Below are 27,698 nucleotides of genomic sequence, written 5' to 3' on the forward strand. Positions count from 1 at the left end.
AATATGGAACAATCGAGAGAGCTGGAAAGAAATGTGCAACTCATTGCTGTCTCAATGGACTACCCACCTAAGATGGAGTACAAGTTCTGAATGTCCTTGTGAACGTAACAGAGAGGGACATTAATGTGCGTAATTCTGCCCAGTGGGCATGTGAGGCTTGCTTTCTCTTTATTTATTTGTTACTTTTATGTCTGCCCTGTAACCATTCCTCATACAGTGTTTTGGCACTTTTCTGCCCCCCATTACTATATATAAACCCTGTTTAATTGTAACATCAACCGTGTTAACTGCTTTCTCTGTTCTTCTCTCATCAGCTTTTCCAATGGCTTTGATATTTCAAAGTGAAGAAATGTGCCTGGTGCAGCTTTTCTTTCAAGCTGAATCTGCATACTGCTGCATCAGTGAACTGGGAGAACTGGGACTCGTGCAGTTTAAGGATGTAAGTGACCTTTATAAATAATAATAAATGGATGAATATTGCTGTAGTTTGTCAAAGCTAACATTTAGATATTACTGAAAGTGGGTTGGCATGGTGGCAGAGTGGTTGTACTGCTGGCTTGCAGTAACTGGACCAGTAAAGGCTTTGGACTTCAAGGCTGTGGGTTCAAATCCCACAACTGACACTAAAAAAGTCACTCGATTTGCCTGTGCTCCAATTGTAACCAATTGTATTGTAAGTTTGCCTTGGATAAAAGTGCCAAATGTCCGCTTGCATGCTCTTCTCGTGTCCACAGTCCAAAGATATGTAGGCCAGCTGAACTGGTGACACTAACACTGGCCTTTGTGTGTGTTTGCCTTGCGATGGACCAGCCCCCTGTCGAGGGTTTCTCCCTGCCTTGTGCTAGCTTGGATAGGCTGCAGCACCCCCTTGTGACTCTGGATTGGATTAAGTGGGTTACAAAATGACACGACATATTCCTGAAACTGGTAGCGTTATCTTAGTAGTGTGTTGTCGTGTGTACAGCTAGACAGATAGATATGCAAGGCACTATTTAACTGATAGATAGATAGATAGATAGATAGATATTGAAGGCACTATATAACTGATTAGATAGATAGATAGATTTTGAAGGCACTATATAACTGATAGATGAATAAGGCACGAACGGCAATATATGATAGATAGCAATGAAAGGAACTATATAGCTGATTGAGAGATATAAAAGGTACTATATAGCTGATAGATAGATATGAAAGGCACTATATAATAGATAGGTATTGAAGGAACTATATAAGTGATCATGGGCGGCATGGTGGCGCAGTGGTAGCGCTGCTGCCTCACAGTTAGGTGACCCGGGTTCGCTTCCTGGGTTCTCCCTGCATGGAGTTTGCATGTTCTCCCCGTGCCTGCATGGGTTTCCTCCGGGTGCTCCCGGTTTCCTCCCACAGTCCAAAGACATGCAGGCTAGGTGGATTGTCAATTCTAAATTGGCCCTAGTGTGTGCTTGGTGTGTGGGTGTGTTTGTGTGTGTCCTGCGGTGGGTTGGTACCCTGCCCAGGATTGCTTCGTGCCCTGTGTTGGATGGGATTGGCTCCAACAGGCCCCCGTGACCCTGTGTTCAGATTCAGTGGGTTGGAAAATGGATGGATAGATATAGCTGATCAATGAATAAGGCATGAATGGTACTATATGATAGATAGATTGATATGAAAGGCACTATATGATAGATATATATTGAAAGAACTATATATGTGATCGATGAGACCTGCCGCAGTGGTAGTGCTGCTGCCTCGCAGTTAGGAGACCCAGTTTTTCTTCCCGGGTCCTCCCTGCGTGGAGTTTGAATGTTCTCCCCGTGTCTGTGTGGGTTTCCTCCCACAGTCCAAAGACATACAGGTTAGGTGCATTGGAGATTCTAAATTGTCCCAAGTGTGTGCTTGGTGTGTGGGTGTGTGTCCCCCTGCCCGGGGTTTGTTTCCTGCCTTGTGCCCTGTGTGGGCTGGGATTGGCTCCAGCAGACCCCCGTGACCCTGTAGTTAGGATATATCAGGTTGGATAATGGATGGATGGATGAATAAGGCATGAATGGCACTATAAGATAGATAGATAGATGGATTGTTAAGAAAAGCACTATATATCTGATAGATAAGACATGAACGGCACTATATGATAGATAGATATGAAAGGCACTATAAGATGGATAGATATGAAAGGCACTATATAACTGATCAATGAATAAGGCATGAACAGCACTATATGATAGATAAATATGAAAGACACTATATACAGTAATGGACAGATAGATAGATAGAACAAACTATGACCTGAACGCACACCAGGATGACTAAAAAGGAAGAAAATTTTAAAAAGAAAGAGAAGAAAACTTTTCAGTCAGTGGTCCCAGTCCCAGTGAGGCATTATGCAGGTGTATTGCTGTTGGTGTTAAGGTTCCCCCAGTCATGTTTCTAGATGCACTTCTGCTGAATGATTTGTTGTCTGAAAGTCCTCAGTGTTGGTGTGTCACAGAGAGGATGTGCGGCATTGTTCATAATGGCACTCGGATTTGTTCTCTTTATTCTCTTCTTTGAACATGAGAACAACCTGGATGAGAACAGGCCATTCAGCCTAACAACGCTCACCTGTCCAGTCCACTTAATTCACCTAAAAAAACATCAAGTCGAGTTTTGAAAGTCCCTAAAGTCTTTGCTACGACCTTCAGGGCATCCAGAGTGTGTCACCAACTTATCATTCAAACTGTGGGGGTAGAAAAATACTGTTTTGTCCAGCTTCCTTGCATTTTACAAGTAGACATATAAAATGCTTAGACTTTAATAACCAAAAGAAAAGGAACACATTATTAACCTCTCTTCTAGATATTCGTCTCCAGTATAGGACGGCATGATAATAAAGCCACTTGACCTGACTGGAGTCTTCAGTCACGAAGTCAGTTTTTACATATAAATTTCTACCTGATGAGTTTGATTTGTTTAATTAAAACATTTTGTAGTGATAATATCAAGTTTAGTCACCTCAGGGGGGGCTGTTTAGCCTCTAACACCTAATGACTGGTCCTGGACTGTATGTGTCCTCTTGTGGTGGACCACCTGGACACACTGCAGATTGCCTGTCGAACAAAGACTGAAGTGGAGGATGCAATGATCTGTCTGTTCCACAAGGCTTGCAGCACAGTGAGGATGCTGTGTTTTAATTTCTCTTGCACCCTCAATACCATCCAGCCATACTAATGGGATGAGACAAAGGAGAGAAGTCAGGGGGGAGAACTTGGAGAATTGTCTGCAAATTAACATCAGCAGAGCCATGGAGCTGCTTATTGACTTTGACCACAACAAAGATCCTCTGTGTCTGGTCTCTCTATTCAAGGAGCGAATGTAGAGGTGGTTCACTCCTACAAGTACTTGAGGGTCCACATCAATAACAGGTTGAACTGGTCTCAGGAAACAGAGGAACTAGAGAAGAACAGGTTGAGCAGGCTCTTTAATGTGGGTAGTGACATCCCTGGGTGTCAAAATGGGGAGAAAAAGGGTAAAGATTACCCAGGGGCCCTTGAAGCCTGGAATGAAAAGTACATGTGACAGACCTGCATCGAGAGCAAGGGACCCACAGAGAATGCTCATGTATTGGGCCCAGAGTTCTGTGCTACACCCCTGCTCTCACATCTTCTACAACCTCCATGATGGCCAGTGGGGTGTGCTGGGCTGGTCACATCACTTCAAGAGAGGCCCACCGAATCAACAAGCTCATTGTAAGAGCAGGCTCAGTTATGGGACGCCTTATGAACCCCTTGCAGCTCATTGGTCGGTGAGAATGAAGACAAAACTGAGTGTATTATGAACAACGCTGCACACACTATGCTTGGTGGGGTAAAACGTTAACAAAACTTACAAAGTTGTTGTCTGTTTTACCTGCATTTTTATCACTCTTTCATTTAATATTGTTCTTTATTAGTATGCTGCTGCTGGAGTCTATCTATCTATCTATCTATCTATCTATCTATCTATCTATCTATCTATCTATCTATCTATCTATCATATAGTACCTTTCAGATCTATCTATCTATCTATCTATCTATCTATCTATCTATCTATCTATCTATCTATCTATCTATCTATCTATCTATCTATCTATCTATCATGTAGTGCCTTTCATATCTATCTATCTATCTATCTATCTATCTATCTATCTATCTATCTATCTATCTATCTATCTATCTATCTATCTATCTATCACCCTGGGGACAACTAAAGTCTGTTTTTATAAAATCCTCTTCCTGCTTCTTCACATAGTGTGTGGCCCATGGTGCTCTTGGCCACCATGGAGTTTTTTTTGAGTGGACACCTCTGTGACCCTCAGGTCACACTTCACCGTGGAGGGGAGTTGAACTGATGGACCAAAGCTGAGCCCTTGTGGGATGTTGTGTTCCTTTTATGTTTTCATTTTAAGGCTGAATGTCAAGTGAGATCATAATTAGTTTTTTCTGTGCACATCGGGTTTCAATATTTTTCTGCACAAACCTCAGCTTTATGATATGCTGGACTCGTCTGATTAGATTTTTCTACAACATTCCCTTTTTTTTTTTTCTTCATAAACTTTGTATGAAATGAATTTCTAGGGACCCACTAATTAGCGGTTAATGAGCGTCACTCTGAGTTTAAATCACATTAATGACTGTCAAGTGCAACGCACAGGAGACCTGGAGCTCGCATTTCCGAAATCCGTGAACAAAATCATACTAGACAAAGGAAGAGAACGGAGACCATTGGGGTGGACGTTTGTGAATGGTGAGCCAAGGTCATCAGCTGTAATCCCCCGCCCCCCACTGCCCTCCTTTGTAACGTGTCATTAATTTTCCCAGAAGGCCCTGAGCTCTACAAAGCCAAACAATGTCCCTGTTGCATTGATCCAACACACACACACACTGATCTCAGAGAAATTCCCCCCAATCCCCCCACTTCAGCTATTGGTTTTTCTCTGAGCCCCTCATGGAGCTTACAGCTCGACCCGACTGCAGAAATGGAAAATGCTGAACTCGTCTCTCTGAGGTAAGCAGTAATAATGGAGGAAGAGAGCTGAGCCCTAAAGAAGGGAATTTTCAGTCATAAAGTGGCAGCCAGCATAATAACAGATGAATTTCAAATCTTTATTTGATATCATTTGTGCCTGTCGAAAGGAGGATCTACAGAGTAATTATGGCAATGGACCAACTCTGCCAGTCATGAGGGTGGCATCCATCGGGGTCATTTGGGTGAACTTAGATAGCTGAGCAGGATCAATTTTATGGGTTTAGGAATATTTGGGGTAATGCAGTGCAGATCAATGGGGCATACGAAGATAAACATTAACATCCAAGGTTTAGTGTCGGGCCATCAGGACCATGGGGACAAGACAGCAAGACCCTAAAGCCACCACAGAGTCAGTTAAGCGAGTTCCAGGGAGTAGGCGGATGGCGCTATTACTGCTGACGGCAATCAAACTAAGAAGCAACTGAGACCCCTTCACGTTCTGCACACTTGATGTCGTTGTAGAGTTCATTTTTTAAAACAGATACATTTTGTATTGTTCACCATGACACGTCACTCAGTTGTCATGATCAGGGCTGAATTTTAAGGTCATATGGTCTCTTCCAATATTAGGCGCCATTTTATGAAGCCGTCGTTAGCATCACATCTCTAGGGGGCGTGGTCTCCGGTCTCATCAGCACGATGGAATACAAGCTCAGCGTTTATCCAAAGCTTTATCAGATCCCAGGATAAATCCTTTAAAGCTTTAAAACAAACTTTCTCTTTTTTTTATTGATCTTTGGGTTTTGCTTGGTTTTGACTTCTTGCCTAATTTCTGACTTTGATTCTTGGGTTTCAGTCACTTGATTTATATTTTATTTGTCTTGTGACTTTTGTACGCATCTCATGGGTTTGACTAAAGAAACTTAACTGTTTCCTGCCGAGCCAGGACATCAATAACGATAATGACAAAGTGTAAGGTTTGCAAACTTATTAAAAACCATAACACTGAAATGTCTCCTTCCTGAAAGTCTTCAGGCTCTTTGTTGTTGCACTCCAAATTGTGCTGTGGTGACTCCTTGTTTGCTTTCATTCTTCTTGACATGTGACAAGAACTTGACCGGAGTCTACCTGTGCCAATGACTTGACAGGACATCATCTAGAAAGACACACTTGGACCTGTGTAGAGAAGGTCCCACAATTCACACTGCACGTCAGGACAGAAACCAAGCCACGAAGAACAAGGAACTCTCTGTAGACCTCTATGGTCAAATTGTGATGAGTCAAAAATCAGGACAAGCGGTTAAAACCATCTGTAAAGCTTCGAGTGCTCCAAGGAGCTCAGCGCCTCCATAAATGTGAAAGGGAAGAAGTTTGGAACCATCAGGAGTTATCATAGAGATGGCCATCAGGCCAAACTGAGTAACAAAGCAAGAAGGGCTTTGGTCAGGTTGGTGACCATAACATCACATCTATCTGTCTATCTTATAGTGCCTTTCATATCTATCTATCTATCTATCTATCTATCTATCTATCTATCTATCTATCTATCTATCTATCTATCTATCTATCACCTTTCATACTGTATGTCTATCTATCTATCTATCTATCTATCTATCTAACTATCTATCTATCTATCTATCTATCTATCTATCTATCTATCTATCGCCTTTCATACTGTATGTCTATCTCTATATCTATCTATCTATTATATATTGCTTTTCAAATCTATCTCTATATCTATCTATTATATAGTGCCTTTCATATGTATCCATTAGATAGATAGATATGAAAGGCACTATATAATAGATAGATAGATATGAAAGGCACTATATATCTATCTATAGTGCCTTTCATATCTATCTATCTATCTATCTATCTATCTATCTATCTATCTATCTATCTATCTATCTATCTATCTATCTATCTATCTATCTATCTATCTATCTATCGCCTTTCATACTGTATGTCTATCTCTATATCTATCTATCTATTATATATTGCTTTTCAAATCTATCTCTATATCTATCTATTATATAGTGCCTTTCATATGTATCCATTAGATAGATAGATATGAAAGGCACTATATAATAGATAGATAGATATGAAAGGCACTATATATCTATTTTTTATGCCTTTCATGTCTATTTATCTATAGTGCCTTTGATATCTATCTATCTATCTGTTATATAGTGCCTTTCATATCTCTCTATCTACCTATTATATAGTGCCTTTCCTATCTATCTATCTATCTATCTATCTATCTATCTATCTATCTATCTATCTATCTATCTATCTATCTATTATATAGTGCCTTTCGTATCCAGATTGATAAATATGAAAGGCACTATTTTCAAGATAGGTAAGTAGACAGACCTGAAAGGCACAATGTAAAATGTAGCTACTGTCTTGCATGTGCGACTGGCCCTGTTGAGGTAATCGTTACCATTGCCACCCAGCGATGAGAGGCATTCACTGTCACAAACACTGTCTTCTTTTTCACCTGCAGTTCCAAGAGTCTCTTGCAAACTCTGATGGATAGCTAGATGGATAGATAGATATGAAAGGCACTATATGATAGCTAGATAGATAGATAGATAGAAAGGCACTATATAATAGATAGATAGATAGATATGAAAGGCACTTAATAATAAATAAATATAAAAGGCATCATATGATAGATTGATATATAGATAGATAGTGCAAGGCACTATATAATAAGTAGATAGTTTGATATTCACTGTATTTTTTATTATACAGTATATTGCCTTTCAAACTATCCATCTGTGTTTTATATGTTGTGTTCTGAATCTGTCAATAATAATAAAAAGTTGCCTTTATAATCTGTCTATCTACAATACATAAATACAGGAAAATATTTAAATAAAATAACACTAAGAAAAACTGCATAATGAGAAAAAATACCTTAGAAACAATCATTTGAAAATATAAAAAAATATAAAAACAAAATATACTTAAGTCTGGAATAAATCCTGGCACAACTTTGACAATTGTGCTTAGTGGGCTGCATCATCGTCTTGTGTAGCTTGCATTCTTATGAAGAAGTTATTATGCTGAATAAAAAGAGCCTTTTGTGTGGGGATGGGGGTCACCTTTTGTGATCGCATCTAGGGCACCAAATGACCCAGGATCACCATGGTTTCTTGTAATGTCCCCATTATTTTCCACCATTAATGTGACATCATGATGTGACTGCTACATCCAACTACTGCAGGGCACTGAGACCACAGTGTGGCATCACCACATGTGACAGCTCCCCCAGATGTCCTTCTGCTTATTGTCATAATCTGGCAGACTGTAATAATAAAATAATGGGAGATAAAAAGAATTGATTTTTCTTGTCATTTTTGTGTCCTGGTCGATAAACAGTGACAGGAATTAAGCCATCTTTCTTTATGGAGAACAGGGCTCATAAAAGACATCAAAGCAGAAAGTCAAACAACCATAAGATGAAACAAGGTGCCTGGTCACGAAGGTGCCAAGGGCAAAGAAGAAAAGAAAAGCCGTAGATTGAGGTGTGGAAAGGAGACATTTTAGCTCTGCATCCTCCGACTCCCTCCTTTAGACAAATTAGGCTTTATCCACAAAAGAAAATAAAGTGTACAAAAAAATACCACCACTTTCTCTCTCTCTCTTCTCAGAAAATCCTCACCAACGGCAGTCTTATCTCCCAACTTTAGTACACAGGCTTCAGGCCTAACCAGGCCCCAAAACTGGGGAACAGGCTTTAACTTTAAATATCACAAAATATATCAATATAGATCACCAGGGAAAGGAAAAACTGTAAAAAATACAAATAAAAACCTTCACAAAGTATGTTTATAAAAGATGAATTTATTTGTATAATGTAAATTAAAAATGGCCAAGTAACTCAAAAAGACAAGCCAAGTTAAGCAAGTCCAAATCGGAAACAAAAAACGCAGAATCTGAACCCGACTGGAGGACAGACTCACCCAAGTTGCTTTGAAATATTGGGGCACCGGGTATCCCCGTTTAATAAAGTAAAACGAAACAAAACTGGGTGCGATGGCCCCAACAGAACACAACATTTCAGCCCAGTCAACAGAATCGATTGAAGTTGTGACAACACGATGGATCTTGTGTTCAAAGGCAGACACCATCCTCCCGGGGTGGACTGGCTGATTATTTTTATAGCGCCCCAACTGAAGGGGCACTGTGGCCGAGTCATTTGTCCTCACTTGCTGGCCTCTCTGAACAGCGTGAGCGCCCCCTCTCATCCCAGAGCGGCATCACTTACCTCGGCAGAGCACACAAAAAGAAGAGAACTCTCCAGACTTCAATGAACAAACCACTGAGACATCTGCTGTTTCTCGGCTTCAGAACGTGAATACTGGAGGTGGTCCTTAGGCACAGGAAGTCCCGCCTCTTGTGGGGTTCCACCCATAAAGTACAGTAACACATACAAAAAAAATAGGAGCATAATATATAGATAACTAGCAAAATACCAAGGCCACAGGCAAGTACTGCATTAAAATTTTTATTAAGAAGAAAATTAAACCTTTTTAAACTGAGGGAAAATATGCCAATAATTATTTGTTAAGGATCTCTTTATATACCACATTGTGAGTTCGGCCCTCCGGTTGTAATCTGACCAGGCTGTGCGCTGAGCTTACTCTTGAACATGTAACTTACAGTTGGCCATGTGAACAGTAATCTTGTCTCAAATGTCACAGCTTGGATTGCTGCTGTCATAATCGGTTTGAGTTTCATGGTTTGTTTCAATTACGACAGTATTTGTAGGATTTGTTGTGTTGAAGTGACATTTGGCATCTGTCAAGCGTAGTAAGCACACAACCGGTTTCATTGATAAAGTCACATCCAGCTTTTGAGAGTTTAAACATTCATAAACATCAAAGTGTCCACTACTGAAATCGTCACCTGTCAATCTAAGATGTTTAAGAGGCATTGGCGGTTGTCGAAAGGTGTAAACTATTTGGCCATTTGGGTACACTTGAAGCGACAACCGAACAATTCAGCCGCAGCCATCAACTCACATGCAGAACCACAGGTGAAGGGCTTAAGCATTTCACTCTTCTAGTGCTCCTGTGTAGTCTAATTATCTCCTGTACGTCATCAGTCCACACCTTGAACCTGTCCCAGTCATTCAATACATAAGACACAATGTTCCTCTGGATATCAAGAGTGAGCCTGATATGGCCGTGCAATATGTAACAAAGAGAATGGAAAAGGTAGGTGGTATCTCCGGGCATGGAAACCACTCGGTAAGTGACAGTTCTTTGATCGATAGTGATCATCTCGATAGACATGGTAAAGGGGGTTGGAATGATAAAGGAAATGGGTACCTGAACAATGTAAAGTAATTGTAAAATACCTATACAATACCTATAATTGTAATAAACAAACAATAAAACAACGGAGAAGCCGTGGATTAAACAAATTAGGGCTGTAGTTATCAGTAGGGAGACGTGAATCCTGTGGCGAAGCAAGGAAGGGAATGTAGAGACCGGAGCGACGGACAGTCTTATATAGGCAGGCAGCCAGCCAACAACGTGGGAGGCGTTGGGATGGGGGACACAACGCCACCTCACACGGTGACCGAGGTGCAGGCTATGGACGTATATATGTACGTAAGTAGGATTCAGTTAGCGTTGGGAACCCGTGTACCAAATTTCTTGAAGATGGGCCCATAAGTAACAAAGACTGTTGAAAGGTTCAATATGGCGGCCGACAGTGGCATCATACCACCGAAATAAGTACGTACATTGGTTTCGGTTAGTGCAGGGAAGCTGCCTACCAAATTTCGTGAAGATGGGGCCGTAAATAAGAAAGTTCAACATGGCGGACGTTGTTGACCGTTATGACTGTTACGCGTAGAATTTCAAAATTAAACGTGCTTAACTATTGTAAGTAAGTTGTAAGGAATGAGCCTGCCAAATTTCAGCCTTCTACTTACACGGGAAGTTGGAGAATTAGTGACGTTGGAAAGTTCAATATGGCGGCCGACAGTAGTGTCATACTAACGAAATAAGTACGGACATCGGTTTCCGTTAAAAGTTCAATATGGCAGCCGACAGTGGCATCATACCACCGAAATAAGTACCAAATTTCAGCCTTCTACCTACACGGGAAGTTGGAGAATTAGTGACATTGGAAAGTTTAATATGGTGGCTGACAGTGGCGTCATACCACCGAAATAAGTATGTACCTTGGTTTCGGTTAGCGCAGGGAAGCTGCCTACCAAATTTCGTGAAGATGGGGCCATGAATAAGAAAGTTCAATATGGCGGATGTTGTTGACCGTTATGACCGTTACACGTAGAATTTCAAAATGAAACCTGCTTAACTTTTGTAAGTAAGCTGTAAGGAATGGGTCTGCCAAATTTCAGCCTTCTACCTACACGGGAAGTTGGAGAATTAGTGACATTTGGAAAATTCAATATGGCGGCCGACAGTGGCATCATACCACCGAAATAAGTACGTACATCGGTTTTGGTTAGAGCAGGGAAGCCACCTACCAAATTTCGTGAAGATGGGGTCAGCCTTCTACCTACACGGGAAGTTTCAAAATTGGTGACGTTGGAAAGTTCAATATGGCGGCCGACAGTGGCATCATACCATCGAAATAAGTAAGTACATCAGTTTCGGTTAGCGCAGGGAAGACGCCTACCAAATTTTGTGAAGATGGGGCCATAAATAAGAAAGTTCAACATGGCGGATGTTGTCGAACGTTATCGACCGTTATGACCGTTACGCGTAGAATTTCGAAATGAAACCTGCTTAACTTTTGTAAGTAAGCTGTAAGGAATAAGCCTGCCAAATTTCAGCTTTCTACCTACATGGGAAGTTGGAGAATTAATGATGAGTGAGTGAGTGAGTGAGTGAGGGCTTTGCCTTTTATTATTATAGATAAATAATAGATAGATCTAGATAGGAACATTATTACCAAAAAATACCAAATTGTTTTGACACTATGGTAAATGGTAAATGGCCTGTATTTGATATAGCGCCTACTAGAGTTCAAGAACCCCCCTAGGCACTTTACAACACAACGGTCATTCACCCATTCACACGCTGGTGATGATAAGCTACTTTGTAGCCACAGCTGCCCTGGGGCACACTGACAGAGGCGAGGCTGCTGAACACTGGTGCCACCAATCCTTCCGACCACCACCAGCAGGCAAGGTAGGTTAAGTGTCTTGCCCAAGGACACAACAGCTGCATTTTCATGCCGGGAGCCAGGATCGAACCTATAACCTCAGCCTCCCCAGCAATATTAAACTATACTGAAAACCAAATATTTTGATTTATAAAATTAAACTTTTATCATATACTAATGGGTAAAGGTAGGTTTACAGTTGAGACTGTGCCAGCTTGGTAATTTGTGCGCTTACCAGATTGCACCTACAGTGGGTATAGAAAAGAATCACCCCCTTCGAAATATTCCCATTTTTTTTGCTTTACAGCCTTAAATGTAAACACACAAACCAATCATTTTTCTAGCTTTAATTACTCAATGCAACCTCTAACATCCAAGTGAAAGATATCACAGCTACAGATGAGAAAAATTATAAAAAACCAAAACACACAAAAAATAAACACAAAATAAAAAAAAATTACAAACAAAATAAAAATAAAATGAAAAAATAAAAAATGATAAAAAATAAAAAGCAAACAAGCAAAGAATAAATAAAAACAAACAAAAACAAATTATAAATAATCAAAAACAAGACCTACTGAGATTAATAAAGGATCCCCCCCAATGTCAATGAGTCTGTTGATTCTTCTCTCTCAGCTTTGCACACCTGGACTGAGCCCACTCAATATTGACAGGGCCTTCAGCTGTATAGCGCCCAGACTCTGGAATGGCCTACCACAGTGGTTCTCAACCTGTGGGGTGGGCCCCCCTAGGGGGGGCGCAAAGATGTGAAAAAAAGAAAACAAGAATCAAAACTATGAACAAAACATCTGTTGAAACCAAACCAAATGAACTTAAACGACATTCTGATACTAGAACAATAAAGACAGAGTTAGATAAATGTCGATAGGAGTTAAGTAGGTATAATAAAATATGCATCTACATTTCAAAAAAATGTTAGGTGGGGCGCGATTAAAACTGTTATGAAAACTCGGGTCGCAAATACTTAAAGGTTGAGAAACGCTGGCCTACCGAAACTAATCAGCTGACTCCATGAATTCTTTTGACAAACAACTTAAAACTCATCTGTTCAGGAAGGTTCTTAGCTCTGCCTGACTTTACTACTCTTCTCTCAGTACCTCTGTGTCAAGACGCTCATGTAAGGTGTGTGTGCCAGACCATCAATTATGTTGTCTGTTAGGCTTTTTCTCTGAATTTGCTGTCTTAATCTTCTTTCTTTATTTATCTGGTGTGCACAATGCTATATACTGTATACCCTGCCATTCGTGTTTAAACTCTGTGAAGTGCCTTGAGCATGGGAAATAAAATAAATGAAATGTATTATTATTATTATTATTATTCACCTTTGTCTCCTTCAGCCCCTGTGTGGTCAGTTTTGCTGTGTGCTTCGGGTTGTTGTCGTGTTGAGAGGTGAACATTCTGCCCATCTTCAACTTTCTGGCAGAGGGTAGCAGGTTTTCCTCAAGAATTTGAGGTTATTTTACCCCATCTGTTTTACCTTCGACCCTAACGAGAAACCCCAGGCCCGCCACAACAGGATGCTGCCCCCTCCATGCTTTACTGTAGGTATGGTGTGTTGTGGATGGTGAGCTGCATTTGCTGTACCGTTTGGTATTGAGGCCAAGTAGTTTGATTTTGGGCTCATCTGACCATAAGACCTTTTTTCCACTTGGCATCAGAATCTTCAAGGTGCATTCTGGCAAAGCTCAAACGAGCCTTCATGTGGCCTTTCTTGAGAAGTGCGACCCTCCTGAACAAGCCACAATGGTGGAGCGCTTGTGAAATTGTTGTCACCTGCACACCATCAATGACCACTCTGTGCCATAAAACCATGTAACTCCTTCAAAGTGGCCATTGGCCTCTCGGTAGCCTCTCTTACCAGTTTCCTCCTTGCTCTTCCATCCAGTTTGGAGGGTCCTAGTAGTACCAAACACTTCTTTATGATGGACTTTACTGGACTCCTTGGGATTGATGGAGCCTTTGAGATGTTTTTGTCTCCATTTCCTGCCTTATGTCCGTCCACAACTCTATCCCTGAGATCTTCTGAAAGTGGCTGGCCACCCATAGTCCGTTGTTTGCTGTCAGTTGCACTACCAAGCATGGGAATGAATGGACCAGGAACAGCTTCACTAATCACACTCATTACAACTGAGCACAGGTGGGAGGAAACCAGTAACCGCAATGGAAATGGTGGGCACTGACACCTGATGGAGTTTAGGAGGGCGGTAAACCTTTATTCATCTCAGGATTTCTTGTTTTTTATTTTAAAAAATCTTTCTGAACTGTAGCTGTGATACGTTTCATTTGGATGTTAGAGATTGCATTGCGTAAGTAAAGCTGAAAAAAAATACAGTGGTACCTCGGTATACGTCCGCTTTGGAATAAGTCCAACTTGGTATACGTCCTGTTTGGACACGGAAAATTTTGCTTGGCATACGACCTTTGTTTGGAATACGACTCGCATGCTAGAACACCGCGCGCCACCCTCGTTTACCTCTCTCGAGACAAAGCCACGACTGCCCACGAGAGTCAGTACGCCAGTTGCTAATATTCAGTGAACAACCCGCTGTGGTGTTATGGGTCCACAGCTCGCTGAGCAAAGGCCGTTTATTTTTAAATAAATAATCACCGCACTCGAGGCGGCTTCATGAGGGGGCGTAGTGGCCGTAGCAAGCCACGGGGCGGTCTGCGGTGTGGCCATTTCTCACCGAGTGCTCAGGTGAGGGACTGCCCACATCCGTGATTGTTCCCGTGGCTAATATGCTGCAGCTGCTATGGCCCCGCGCTATATAAAAGAAGCGCGAGTCGGTTAAGGAAGAAAAAAAAAGATCAGAAACAAAAAAAAGGGGAAAGAAAAACGAAAAGAGATGGAGACAGAGGTTACAGGAAGCGAGAGATCAGGTCGTTGCAGCAGGAAGCGGGTCAGCGAGCGCTCATAGGCAGCTGAGCAGACAGCCTGGGTGTTAGGCCGACACCCAGGGCGTAGTAGTTGTTGTCGCTCCCGCTGAACAAGCAGGTAGCGGGAGTGACCAAAGAAGGAGACGGATGACTCCGCATGGGGCCGCGCGGATGGCAGCGAGAGTCAGAACTTGGGATGTGTTGTCCTCCACGTGAGAGCCTTGGCCGTGAGAGGACTTCCCAGGTTGCGGTCTGGAGGGAGCGGAACCGAAGCCAGGGATCGGGACGCCGCCAGATCGGTAGTGGTGAGAAGGTCATCTGCAGGCAGAGTGGCTCCCCTCTTGCGAAGCCTGGACAGGGAGAAGCAGGGGAGTCACCAGTTAAAAGATCAGCACCGGGCTTGTTGTGGATTTTTAATGACTGCTTCCTGTACGAACATTTTAACCTTGTTTTAAAAGGATTGTTCTATTTACTGATTTTAACCTCCACGTTTCATTTTATGGATTATTTATTTATTGAACTATTTTTAAAACACTGCACTTTATTGAACACTGTTTTTTTGACTGTCTTTTAATAAAAGCACTTTGCACATCTTTACCATCCCCTTGCTCAAATGTTGTCTCACTGACTAGCTCATCAGTGACATTACCGACGGTGTTGGGTTCAAGGGCTCCCGAATAGCGATGGGAGCGTGGAGCCAAACCCGCATCGTCACAACCGCGCTATAACTCTCTGTGAATTTTGACGTGATTTTGTGTTTTTTCGTGTAAATTTGAATTGATTGTTGAAAAGTATGAAGTTGGCATGCGTATCCGGGACATGGCTGCTGCCTACCGTATGCCGAGAACGACGGTATCTACGATTGTGAAAAACAAAGACGTTATTAAAAAGTAAAGTGAGGTTAAATTTTCATTTATTTCATCTAATTGCTTTTGTATTTATGTATTTTAGTATTACAGTAATCCCTCGCTATATCGCGCTTTGACTTTCGCGGTTTCGCTCTATCGCGGATTTTATATGAAAGCATAACTAAATATATAACACGGATTTTTCGCTGCTTCGCGGGTTCTGCGGACAATGTGTCTTTTTACTTCCTGTACATGCTTCCTCAGTTGGTTTGCTCAGTTGATTTCATACAAGGGACGCTATTGGCGGATGACTGAGAAGCTAACCAATCAGAGCACGCAGTTAAGTTCTCCTGACTGAGAGGCTAACCAATCAGAGCACGCAGTTAAGTTCCTGCTTGCTGAATGCATTGTCATCCAGGAAGTCTCGTCTCGCTCATTCAGCATCAACGTGTTTCGCTGTGTAAAGAGTTGTGCTCTTTTGTGTTTATCTTTGTGTATAGTCAAGCCCTTCATTATGGCTCCAAAACGATCTGCTACTGCTTCAGGGGCCGTGCCCAAGTGCAAACGGAAGATGTTAACGATTGCCGAAAAGGTAAACGTTTTGGATTTGTTGAAGGCTACGATTCTTTTTATTTAAAAAGTAGGAAAGGAGTATAAGATCTATGGCCGCAGTGTCCTTTTAACCAGGGTGCAAAACGAGTTGTAAGTGGATGTAATAAGGCAGCAGTCCGGATGGAATCTACTTTAGGGATTTGGATTGAAGAAGAACAACGGCAGTGCTACACAATCGCCTGAAGTGGCTCCTTTAAGGGCTGTAACGCTCTCCTTTGTTGTGCAGTAAAATTAAACTCATTGTTATCGGACAACTCATCGTGTCATTGTTGGTGAGTAACCATAATTAATTTTCTACTTACAGTACTTAGTACATGTACGTACGTTTAGTGTCACTGTACACACATTTACTGTATACTATTTTTGTTGCATTGTACGTATTTATTGCTGGTGGCCTGTCTATCGTAATGGCTGTAACATGATATCGGAGACACTCGATATCTTTAAAATAATATTTAGGTTTTACTGTATATAAACAGTGTGTTTATATACATAATTTCAATGAATCTTACCTAATATCTAAGAGAATACAAAGGGATTATGCTGTATAACTGTGCGGGTAATATTTATAAATGGTGTGGGAGAGTTTCTAAGGGCTTAAAATATATAAAAATAACCATACAAACATATGGTTTCTACTTCGCGGATTTTCACCTATCGCGGGGGGTCTGGAACGCAACCCCCGCGATCGAGGAGGGATTACTGTAATCAGTTTTTAAATTATTTCATACAACCCCATCAATGTATAATATGCCAATAACAATAGGATTTTTTTCATAGGAATGGATTAAACATTTTCCTTTTACAAACCAGATTCCAAAAAAGTTGGGACACTAAACAAATTGTGAATAAAAACTGAATGCAATGATGTGGAGATGGCAAATGTCAATATTTTATTTGTAATAGAACGTAGATGACAGATCAAACGTTTAATCCGAGTAAATGTATCATTTTAAAGGAAAAATATGTTGATTCAAAATTTCACGGTGTCAACAAATCCCAAAAAAGTTGGGACAAGTAGCAATAAGAGGCTGGAAAAAGTAAATTTGAGCATAACGAAGAGCTGGAAGACCAATAAACACTAATTACGTCAATTGGCAACATGATTGGGTATAAAAGAGCTTCTCAGAGTGGCAGTGTCTCTCAGAAGCCAAGATGGGTAGAGGATCACCAATTCCCACAATGTTGCGCAGAAAGATAGTGAGCAATATCAGAAAGGTGTTACCCAGTGAAAAATTGCAAAGACTTTGCATCTATCATCATCAACTGTGCATAACATCATCCAAGATTCAGAGAATCTGGAACAATCTCTGTGCGTAAGGGTCAAGGCCGTAAAACCATACTGGATGCCCGTGATCTCCGGGCCCTTAAATGACACTGCACCACAAACAGGAATGCTACTGTAAAGGAAATCACAGAATGGGCTCAGGAATACTTCCAGAAACCATTGTCAGTGAACACAATCCACCGTGCCATCCGCCGTTGCCAGCTGAAACTCTACAGTGCAAAGAAGAAGCCATTTCTAAGCAAGATCCACAAGCTCAGGCGTTGTCACTGGGCCAGGGATCATTTAAAATGGAGTGTGGCAAAATGGAAGACTGTTCTGTGGTCAGACGAGTCACGATTCAAGTTCTTTTGGAAATCTGGGGCGCCATGTCATCCGGACCAAAGAGGACAAGGACAACCCAAGTTGTTATCAACGCTCAGTTCAGAAGCCTGCATCTCTGATGGTATGGGGTTGCATGAGTGCGTGTGGCATGGGCAGCTTGCATGTCTGGAAAGGCACCATCAATGCAGAAAAATATATTCAGGTTCTAGAACAACATATGCTCCCATCCAGACGTCATCTCTTTCAGGGAAGACCCTGCATTTTTCAACAAGATAATGCCAGACCACATTCTGCATCAATCACAACATCATGGCTGCATAGGAGAAGGATCCGGGTACTGAAATGGCCAGTCTGCAGTCCAGATCTTTCACCTATAGAGAACATTTGGCGCATCATAAAGAGGAAGGTGCGACAAAGAAGGCCCAAGACGATTGAACAGTTAGAGGCCTGTATTAGACAAGAATGGGAGAGCATTCCTATTTCTAAACTTGAGAAACTGGTCTCCTCGGTCCCCAGACGTCTGTTGAGTGTTGTAAGAAGAAGGGGAGATGCCACACAGTGGTGAAAATGGCCTTGTCCCAACTTTTTTGGAATTTGTTGACACCATGAAATTCTGAATCAACATATTTTTCCAAAAGTTTAAACTTTTGTTCCGTGATTTATGTTCTATTCTGAATAAAATATTAGAAGTTGGCACCTCCACATCATTGCATTCAGTTTTTATTCACAATTTGTATAGTGTCCCAACTTTTTTGGAATCCGGTTTGTATTTCTTATGGGAAAAATTCATTTGGTATACATCCTGTTTGGTATAAGTCAAAGGATCTGAAACGGATTAAGAACGTATACCGAGGTACCACTCTATTGGTTTGTGTGTTTACTTTTAAAGCTGTAAAGCAAGAAAATGGGAATATTTCAAAGGGGGGATTCTTTTCTTTACCCACTGTAAGTGCACAGTGCCACTGAGACATTCTTTTAAGTTAATAAAGCTATTGTAATAATGATAACCTGCATGTCCTTTTCCACACAATCAACTGTAAACCTACTTTTGCCCACCCTAGTATAACAATAATCTGATGATACCATAAGCCAGTGATTCTCAAACTGTGGGGTGGGCCCCCCTAGGGGGGGGCACAAAGATGTGAAAAAAAGAAAACAAGAATCAAAAATATGAAAAATACATCTATTGAAACCAAAACAAATTAATTTAAACTACATTCGGATACTAGAAAAATAAATATAGAGTTAGATAACTGTCGATAAAAGTTAAGTAGGTATAATAAAATATGTATCTATGATATATCATTAATTAAAAAAGAACAAATTGGTATTGGAGTGGGCTCCTTTCAAAAAAACGTTAGGCGGGGCGCGATTAAAATTGTTATGAAAACTCGGGTCGCAAATACGTAAAGGTTGAGAAACGCTGCCATAAGCCACAAAGTCATAACTATAGGACAAGCCGTATCACTTTCAGTATCACACATTTGTCATTTTCTGTTGCCCATTATAAAGCCCTGATGCCCAAACTGCACCTTTAAGTGATTGGCATCAGAACGGTTTTAAATTCCTCAGTGATACACAAGAGCACTTCTTGTAATTTTTCTCCATCTTCCGAACGATTGCCGTACATCTCTCCTTCCCCTCAGGGTCCTCATTTCTAGTGTCAAGCAGGGGTGCAGTGCAAACTGCTCTAAGGACAGTGGCAGGTAGGGAGTTGGACTGGGGTGGTACACCGGACACCGCCATAATGCAAATATCCTAAGGTGGGCTCAGGGAGGAAAATAAATCTACCCATGTGGCAGAAGGGCCAAAAGCTCACTTTGCCTGCTTGTACCCTCCTTGCCCACACGACGCATCGACTTTTTCAAGTTACACCCTCGCTAAAGGACAAATGAAATCGTTTCTGTTGAAACCTACAAGAAAAAAAAAACTGGCCAGCAGCTAAAAATACAGCAGCAGGACTTGTGTTAGAAGCGTTACGGCATAGCGAGACCGCGGTACATTTTGTGTGTTGTCTAAAATAGCGATATTCCAGCCAGCAGGGTTATGGTGGCAGAGAGATGTAGCGGCCCTTCAAGAATATGTCTCTATAGATTCAGAAAGCAGAGTAGTGTAGAATTCGCATGGCACAACAAATATGCCATTATTCAGCAGTTATGACGATAGATAGGTGGGACTGGCATGAAAACTGAAAACTGGCATGAAAGACACAAAAAAAATGAAAATAAACAGAATTCGGGGAACAGCCCTGACTGTCACATGACAGTGTTAAAGTTTAATACTAAATCTTTGTCTTTATGCTTATTTTCAGCTAAACCGGGGAACTACGACCTTCCAGCGAAAGTTCATCAAAGAAGTCAGACGATGTGAAGAAATGGAGCGGATTTTCTGTAAGTGCTTCTCCATATCCAATCCACAATAGCAAAGTCATTTCATATCAAACATATTTTTTTTTTTCTGTTGAATTGCTGTAGTTGTGAGCCGCTGGGCTGGCTACTCTGAGCAGTTGTTCAAAGCTGACCCTCTGGTCAGGACGTTGGATATCTCAGGGTCCACGGTTCTTGGTGCTGATCCTCCAATTAGCTGTGAACCCCCCAGTCTCACTGAGATGGCACAGGTGGTGAACCAGCTGAGGGAAGGAAAGGCTGCGGGCATCTGTGGTATCCAGGGATGAGTTTCTCCAGGCTGGTGGTAAGGCTGTCCTCCTGGCATTGCAAGCAAATCTTTGCTTCCATTTGGGAGACTGGAAAACGGGACTTGTTGTCCCTATCTGAAAAGGGAAGGGTGATCGTGTGGATGGTTCGTGCCCCGGAGGGGACTGGGCGGTCTCATGGCCTGGAATCCCTGCAGATTTTATTTTTTTCTCCGGCCATCTGGAGTTTTTTTTTGTTTTTTCTGTCCCCCCTGGCCATTGGACCTTACTCTTATTCTATGTTAATTAATGTTGACTTGTTTTATTTTCTTACTGTGTCTCTTATTTTTCTATTCTTCATTATGTAAAGCACTTTGAGCTACATTCTTTTGTATGAAAATGTGCTATAGAAATAAATGTTGTTGTTGTTGATGGCAGCAACTACAGGGGAATGACACTGCTCTCGGTACCGGGTAAGGTCCTTACTAGGGTCGTCCTCATTAGGATCCGTGATCACTTGCTCACCTACCAGTGACTGGAGCAGTCTAGTTTTACACCTAAGAAGTCGACCATCGACCGCATCCTGGCACTGAGGGTTCTCATGGAGCGCAAACGGGAATATTGGTAGAGTTTTTTTGAAGCCTTTGTCGATTTTCGTAAAGCGTTCGACTTAGTTGATCGAGCTGCCCTGTGGGATATCCTGAGGTTCTGCGGGATCCCCTCGAGGTTGCTGAATATCCTGGCCGGCCTGTCTACTGGTACTGTGAGTGCTGTGCAGAGTGGAGGCAGGACCTCTGTGTTTTTCCCAGTTGATTCTGGGGGTTTGTCAGCGGTCGTGGGGTCCAGCAGCTCTGGGGCATCTTTTGGTGAAGAAAGACTTTGAAAGATGGATCTTGACTTTGCTGATGATGATGTGATCTTCAATGATCGGGGCGCTCAAGAGACTGAGCGAGGAGTCTGAGTGTCTGGGCTTGCGAGTGTCCTGATAAAAAAAACAAGACCCAGGCCTTTAATGACCTCTTGGGCACGGCCATCAGCAGTGTGTCTGTCTGCGGAGAGAGTGTCGACCTCGTCATTGAGAGGCTTACTGACCTGTGTCTGGTGACTCTTCCTATGAAGTCAGTAGACGGATTGGGAGAGCATGGGGGGGTCATGAGGTCACTGTGTGGCGCTCCCGATATCTCTGCAAAAGGACAAAGGTCCAAGTCTTTAGAGTCCTGGTGCTTCCTGTCTTGATATATGGTTGTAAGACATGGCCGCTATCCATTGACCTGAAATGAAGACTGGACTCCTTCATGTGTGTCTCTCCGGAAAATCCTTGGGTACCGTTGGTTTGACTTTGTGTTGCTCATGGAGTCCCGAATGTGGCACATTAACAACAACAACATTTATTTCTATAGCACATTTTCATACAAAAAGTAGCTCAAAGTGCTTTACATAATGAAGAATAGAAAAATAAAAGACACAGTAAGAAAACAAAATAAGTCAACATTAATTAACATAGAATAAGAGTAAGGTCCAATGGCCAGGGTGGACAGATAAAACAAAAAAAAACTCCAGACGGCTGGAGAAAAAAATAAAATCTGTAGGGATTCCAGACCATGAGACCACCCATTCCCCTCTGGGCATTCTACCTAACATAAATGAAACAGTCCTCTTTGGATTTAAGGTTCTCACGGAAGGACTTCATGATGATGGTCACGCAGACTTCTGGCTTTTAGTCCATCCATCTTTGTTGGAGCATCGTGATGCTTTGAGTAGGTGGAGGTGGCGCAGGCCGCCACCACAAGGAAACCGGAAAAAGAAACAGAAGAGAGAGTAGGGGTCAGTACGGATTTTAGAGCCACCATGAATAGTTATTATGATGAATTGAACATACAGAGTATCAGGATTAAGTTAAAGTGAGGTTATGAAAGGCCATGTTACAGTAATGTGTTTTCAGCAGTTTTACACATGACCTGCATTGTGTGGGAGTGTCAGTTACAGCACTCCGGCCATGTGGCGCGTTTCCCCGAGGGTGAGCCGGCTTGCAGGACTCTCATTGTTGGTGACCCGAGTGGCTGGACCAGGCCAAGGGTTCGCCCATGTAACACCTGGCTGCGGCAGATGGAGGGTAATTTCCGGAGGGTGGGACTGGACCATGCGTCTGCCTGGGGGGGTTGCCAACCAAGATCCCGAGTTGTTTCTTCATGTAGTGGGTGTGGCATCTCGCTGTACCAGTGCCTGCTCCCCAACTTGGCGTGACTTGAATTGCCCACTACAGTACTTTTCTGCACTCTCTGAATAATATCACAAAATGTCTCCTGGAGTTAGAAAGTGCTTTTTAGTGGCTGTAGGGGTGGAGTCAGGGTGTGGCCTGGGGCTCTGCAGGGGGTGTGGCTTGGGAGGGAACACATAGCAAAGCATTATATGAGTGGCTCCACCCCCTGCTGTATGTCATATTTAAATGGACTAGCGATTGAACGTTACACAAGCTTTGAATAAGAATCACAAATTAAGTGTTATGAACTAGAGAGCTCCTAAGCAAAAAAATCGTCCCCACAAAATCTCCAATGTGCTTATTTGGCTGGCATCTTTATTCAAGGTGACGTACAACACTGATGAATCAATGCGTTAAATTTCTTTGGGTTTTTCATCTGCAGCACAGGCAGGTCAAGCGACTTGCTGAAGGTCACACGGTGTGTGGGTAGCGGGATTGGAACGCACAGCTTCAGGGTTTGAAGTCCAAAGGCTTAACCTCTACACCACCCTGCCTGCCACTGGGGGTATGGAATGGTCAAACCTGAATAGTAATAGAACGGGCCATTGTAGATAGATGTGAAAGATACCATATGATTGATAAATACATAAATAGATGTGAAAGGCACTATATTACCGATAGATAGATGTGAAAGGCTCTATATGATAGATAGATGGTGTAACAAATAATGCCAAAAGACATGATAAAGGTTTAGGGCAGCCACCGTATATTATATCCTGACTGCTGTAATTGCAATAATTGAACAGCAATATTCACACGAATGAGTCCAAAACAGAACTGATCACAGACAGTCAAGATGGTAGCTTTAAAGGCCCGTTAAAGGAATTGACGTTATCTGTGGGGCCGGAACCAGAAGTGATGTTGTTCGGATCGGAAGTGACATCAACATTGGGACCCCCAAACCCCGAACCGGAAGTGACGTCATCAAGGGCTCCGGAATCTAGTGGGATTTGCCAGGAATGGTCTGCAAGTAACTGAGAAAGACAGTTAGCACACCCCGCCACCCTCTGGTTGGTGCTGTAATTACCATTACTCAGATCCTTTAGCTGCCTCCTACTCGCACGTGTGTGACAATAGATAGATGTGAAAGGCACTATATGAAAGAGAGATAGAACTTTATTTGTCCTCGGGTTAAATCTGGCATTTTACAGATGCTCTTTAAGTAAATAAAAACATAAATAAATAGTGCAAGAGGAGATCACACATCTCAGCCAGATCAGAAGATGTTTTATTACCTGGCCGGGATGCCAATATGATGACGCAGACAAAGTGACCAGCGAGATATGTATATACTTTTGTTCCTGGCCAGTATGATTTAATAAATGGACCAGCAGAAGCCGAGAGTAGGGAGTTGTTCCATACCCCATACGCCAGGTGGCAGTGGTCCTCATACGGCGACAGAGTTGAGACAACTGCAGGGGTACTTGGGTAAGGGACTCTGGTAAAGCAGCACTGTGGGTATCCTTACATGTCGATAAAGGGTGCAGTGGTGGGGCAGACCTCCCTACTTTCTTCATGGCCCAGAAGTGCTTCCAGCCAGACACAACATGGCACTAGAAGCATTCCTGGGTCCGGGCAACACTCAGCAGGGGAGAGAAGGTGGAAGGTTTCTGTGTGGTTGTGATTGTGGCTGGCTGATTATTGGTGAGAGGATTGTTTAAAGACGCTTGGTGTAAATAAATATCCTTTCTCTTATCACATCAAAATGTGCTGTATTGCTCTGTCTGTGGTTTGGAGCTCTCTGGCGCCCCCTTGTGGTCACAATAGATAAATTGTGCTTATACAGTCAAAGTAAAAAGTATGTGAACCCTTTGGAATGATCTGGTTTACTTCATGAATTGGTCTTAAAAAGTAATCTGATCTTCATCTAAGTCACAGGTCCTGATCTACACCATGAGCTTAAGCCAATGACGCACAAGAAATTCTACTCTTTCATGTCTTTATTTTACAAACACATCCAACGATCACAGTGGCAGTAGAGAAAGTAAGTGAACCTTGGGATTGAATAACTGGTTGACCCTCCTTTGGCAGCAATAACCTCAACCAGGCGCTTCCTGTAACTGCAGATCAGACCTGCACATCGTGTGAGGGGGATTTGAGCCCATTGTGAATTTAATAAATTATCTATCTATCTATCTATCTATCTATCTATCTATCTATCTATCTATCTATCTATCATATAGTGCCTTTCACTTATCTATCTATCTATCTATCTATCTATCTATCTATCTATCTATCTATCTATCTATCTATCTATCTATCTATCTATCTATCTATCATATAGTGCCTTTCACTTTATCTATCTATCTATCTATCTATCTATCTATCTATCTATCTATCTATCTATCTATCTATCTATCTATCTATCTATCTATCTATCTCATTCTTCCCTGCAGAACTGCCTTAACTCTTCCATATTCTTTGGTTGTCTTCTGTGTGTCTCTCACTCTTCAAGTCATTCAGTAGGATTGAGGTCTGGGCTCTGACTGGGCCGCCCCAAAAGGCCAAGTTTCGTTCTTCTGAAGCCATCGTGCTGTGGATTTGTTGTGATGTTTGGGCTCGTTGTCCTGTTGCATCACCCAGCCTCTTCTGAACTTAAGTGGACGGACAGACACCCTCACATCATCCAGAAGTATTTGTTAATAAACTTGTGAATTCATTTTCCCCTCAATGACGGCAAGCTGTCCAGGCCCTGACACAGTAAAGCAGGCCCAAATCCTGATGTTCCCTCCTCCACCATACTTTACTGTAGGGATGATGTTTTGATGTTGTTATGCGGTGGCCTTTTTACACCAATGAAGTTCTGCTTGTTTCTCCCAAATAGCTCAATTTTGGTTTTTCACTCCACAAAACATTTTCTCAGTACCGTTGTGGAGTGGCCAAGTGCTCGTTCAGCAAACTTCAGGCGTTCATCAATGTTCTTTTTTGATAGCAGTGGCTTCCTTCTTGGTGTCCTGCCATGGACTCCTTTCTTATTCAATGTTTTTCTTATAGTTGACTCAGAGATGTTCGCCAGTTCTGATGACTTCTTCAAGTCCTTTGCTGTCACTCAATGGTTCTTCTTTATCTCATTGCTGAATTGGCGTTGTGCCCTTGGGGTCATCTTGGCAGGTCACCCACTTCTAGGCAGAGTAGCCACAATACCAAACTGTCTCCATTTATAGACAACTTGCCTAACAGTAGACTGATGAATATCTCAGATCTCCGAAATGATTTTGTAACCCTTTCCAGCCTCATGTAGATGAACAATTCTCCATCGTAGCTCTTCTGACAGCTCTTTTGTGCGAGACGTGATTCTCATCTGGACATGCTTCTTGTCAAAAGCTCAAACTCCAACTTTATCGTGTTTATCATCAATCAGAGTCATTCTGGGCCGCACCGCTGAACTCGTCTCATTAAATGGACTCCACGTGTGCGAAATTCGGACTGCAATGAGCTTTTTAAAAAGTCCTTAGCTTAGGGTCCACTTACTTTTTCCAACCTTCAGTTTCACAGTTTGAAGGATTTATTCAATATGGTCAAAGATTCTCTGAATATCTGTGTATCTTTAGTTAGAGGAGACTGTGTTTGCTCATTATTGGGACTTGCATGAAGATACGACCAGGTTTTATATGGGAATTAGACATAAATAGAGAGAATTCCTAGCGGTTCACATACTGTTTACTTTGACTGTATTTATCTGGACTTTGGTCTAAGCACACACCCAAATGACTGAAAAGCAAGAATATTGTAGAGAAAGAAACCTTCTGCCTTGCAGTACCAATTCCCAGTCCCAGTGAGGCGCTATACAGACATATTGCAGTTATTATAAAGGAGCCCCCTTTGGCGTTTCTCAACATACTTCTGCTAGTTAATTTATTGGCTGAAAGTCTTCAGTGTCAGCGTGTCCGAGAGAGGATGTGTTCATAATGGCACTCAGTTTTGTCTTAATCCACTCCTCCACCGTTAACTCCAGGGGGCCCAGAGTGCATCCCATAACTGAGCCTGCCCTTTTAATGAGCTTGTTGATTCAGTGGTCCTCTCTTGAAGTGACGTTACCAGCCCAGCACACCACACTGGCCATCACAGAGTTACAGAAGATGTGAAGGATGTCACTCCTCATATTACTGAAGAAGAGCCTGCGCTGCCCCTTCTGCTTCTTGAGTTCCCCTGTAATCCGAGAGCAGTCGAACCTGTCATTGATGTGGACCCCCTATGTACTTATAGGAGTGGACCACCTCTTCATGCACTTCCTGAATGGTGCCCAGACACAGAAGCTCTATGTGGGTGTTCAATATCCAGTGTGCCCTACCTTATCAGTCCAATCGATTGAATTGACCCAAAGATGGGGTAGAAACACAGTGACGTCCCATAGAATGAAATGCACCCAAGCCAAAGTCAAGGCTCTGGTCACTTGTGTCAAGGGGATCTTTCAGATTTTTTACTTTTAATAAACTTAGAACAATTCCTAAAACCCCGTTTGCTATTCTGGGATGTTGAGTGTTGCTTGATGAGCGATAAAAAATGAATGTAACAATTTAAGGCCAAGGTTGCGACAGAACAAAATGTGAAATAAAAGTGAAGGGGTCGGAAGACTTTCTCATGGCACAGTCATGTCCCCCTAAACTGCATTGTCAGGATCACTTTCCTTTCACGTGTATCAGTAAAAGTAATTCAGTTATTAAATTTTAATTTGATACACCCACTCACGTATGCTCGTAACGATAATACAGCATCACGCGT

The 27,698-nt window shown here is 42.1% G+C and overlaps 1 protein-coding gene across 1 annotated transcript in view; it reads left to right on the forward strand.

Moving 5' to 3' along the window:
• Positions 1 to 322: 322 nt before the first annotated feature.
• Positions 323 to 27,698, forward strand: part of si:ch73-173p19.2 (V-type proton ATPase 116 kDa subunit a1) — a 165,890-nt gene continuing 138,514 nt past the window's right edge. Inside the window, exons 1-2 of the mRNA XM_039754151.1 lie at positions 323 to 439; positions 20,396 to 20,474. Coding sequence (XP_039610085.1) covers positions 323 to 439; positions 20,396 to 20,474 — 196 coding nt within the window. The remainder of the gene's footprint in view (positions 440 to 20,395; positions 20,475 to 27,698) is intronic.

Source organism: Polypterus senegalus, chromosome 5 (assembly GCF_016835505.1).
Source record: "Polypterus senegalus isolate Bchr_013 chromosome 5, ASM1683550v1, whole genome shotgun sequence".
In the NCBI taxonomy this organism is placed as follows: domain Eukaryota; kingdom Metazoa; phylum Chordata; class Cladistia; order Polypteriformes; family Polypteridae; genus Polypterus; species Polypterus senegalus.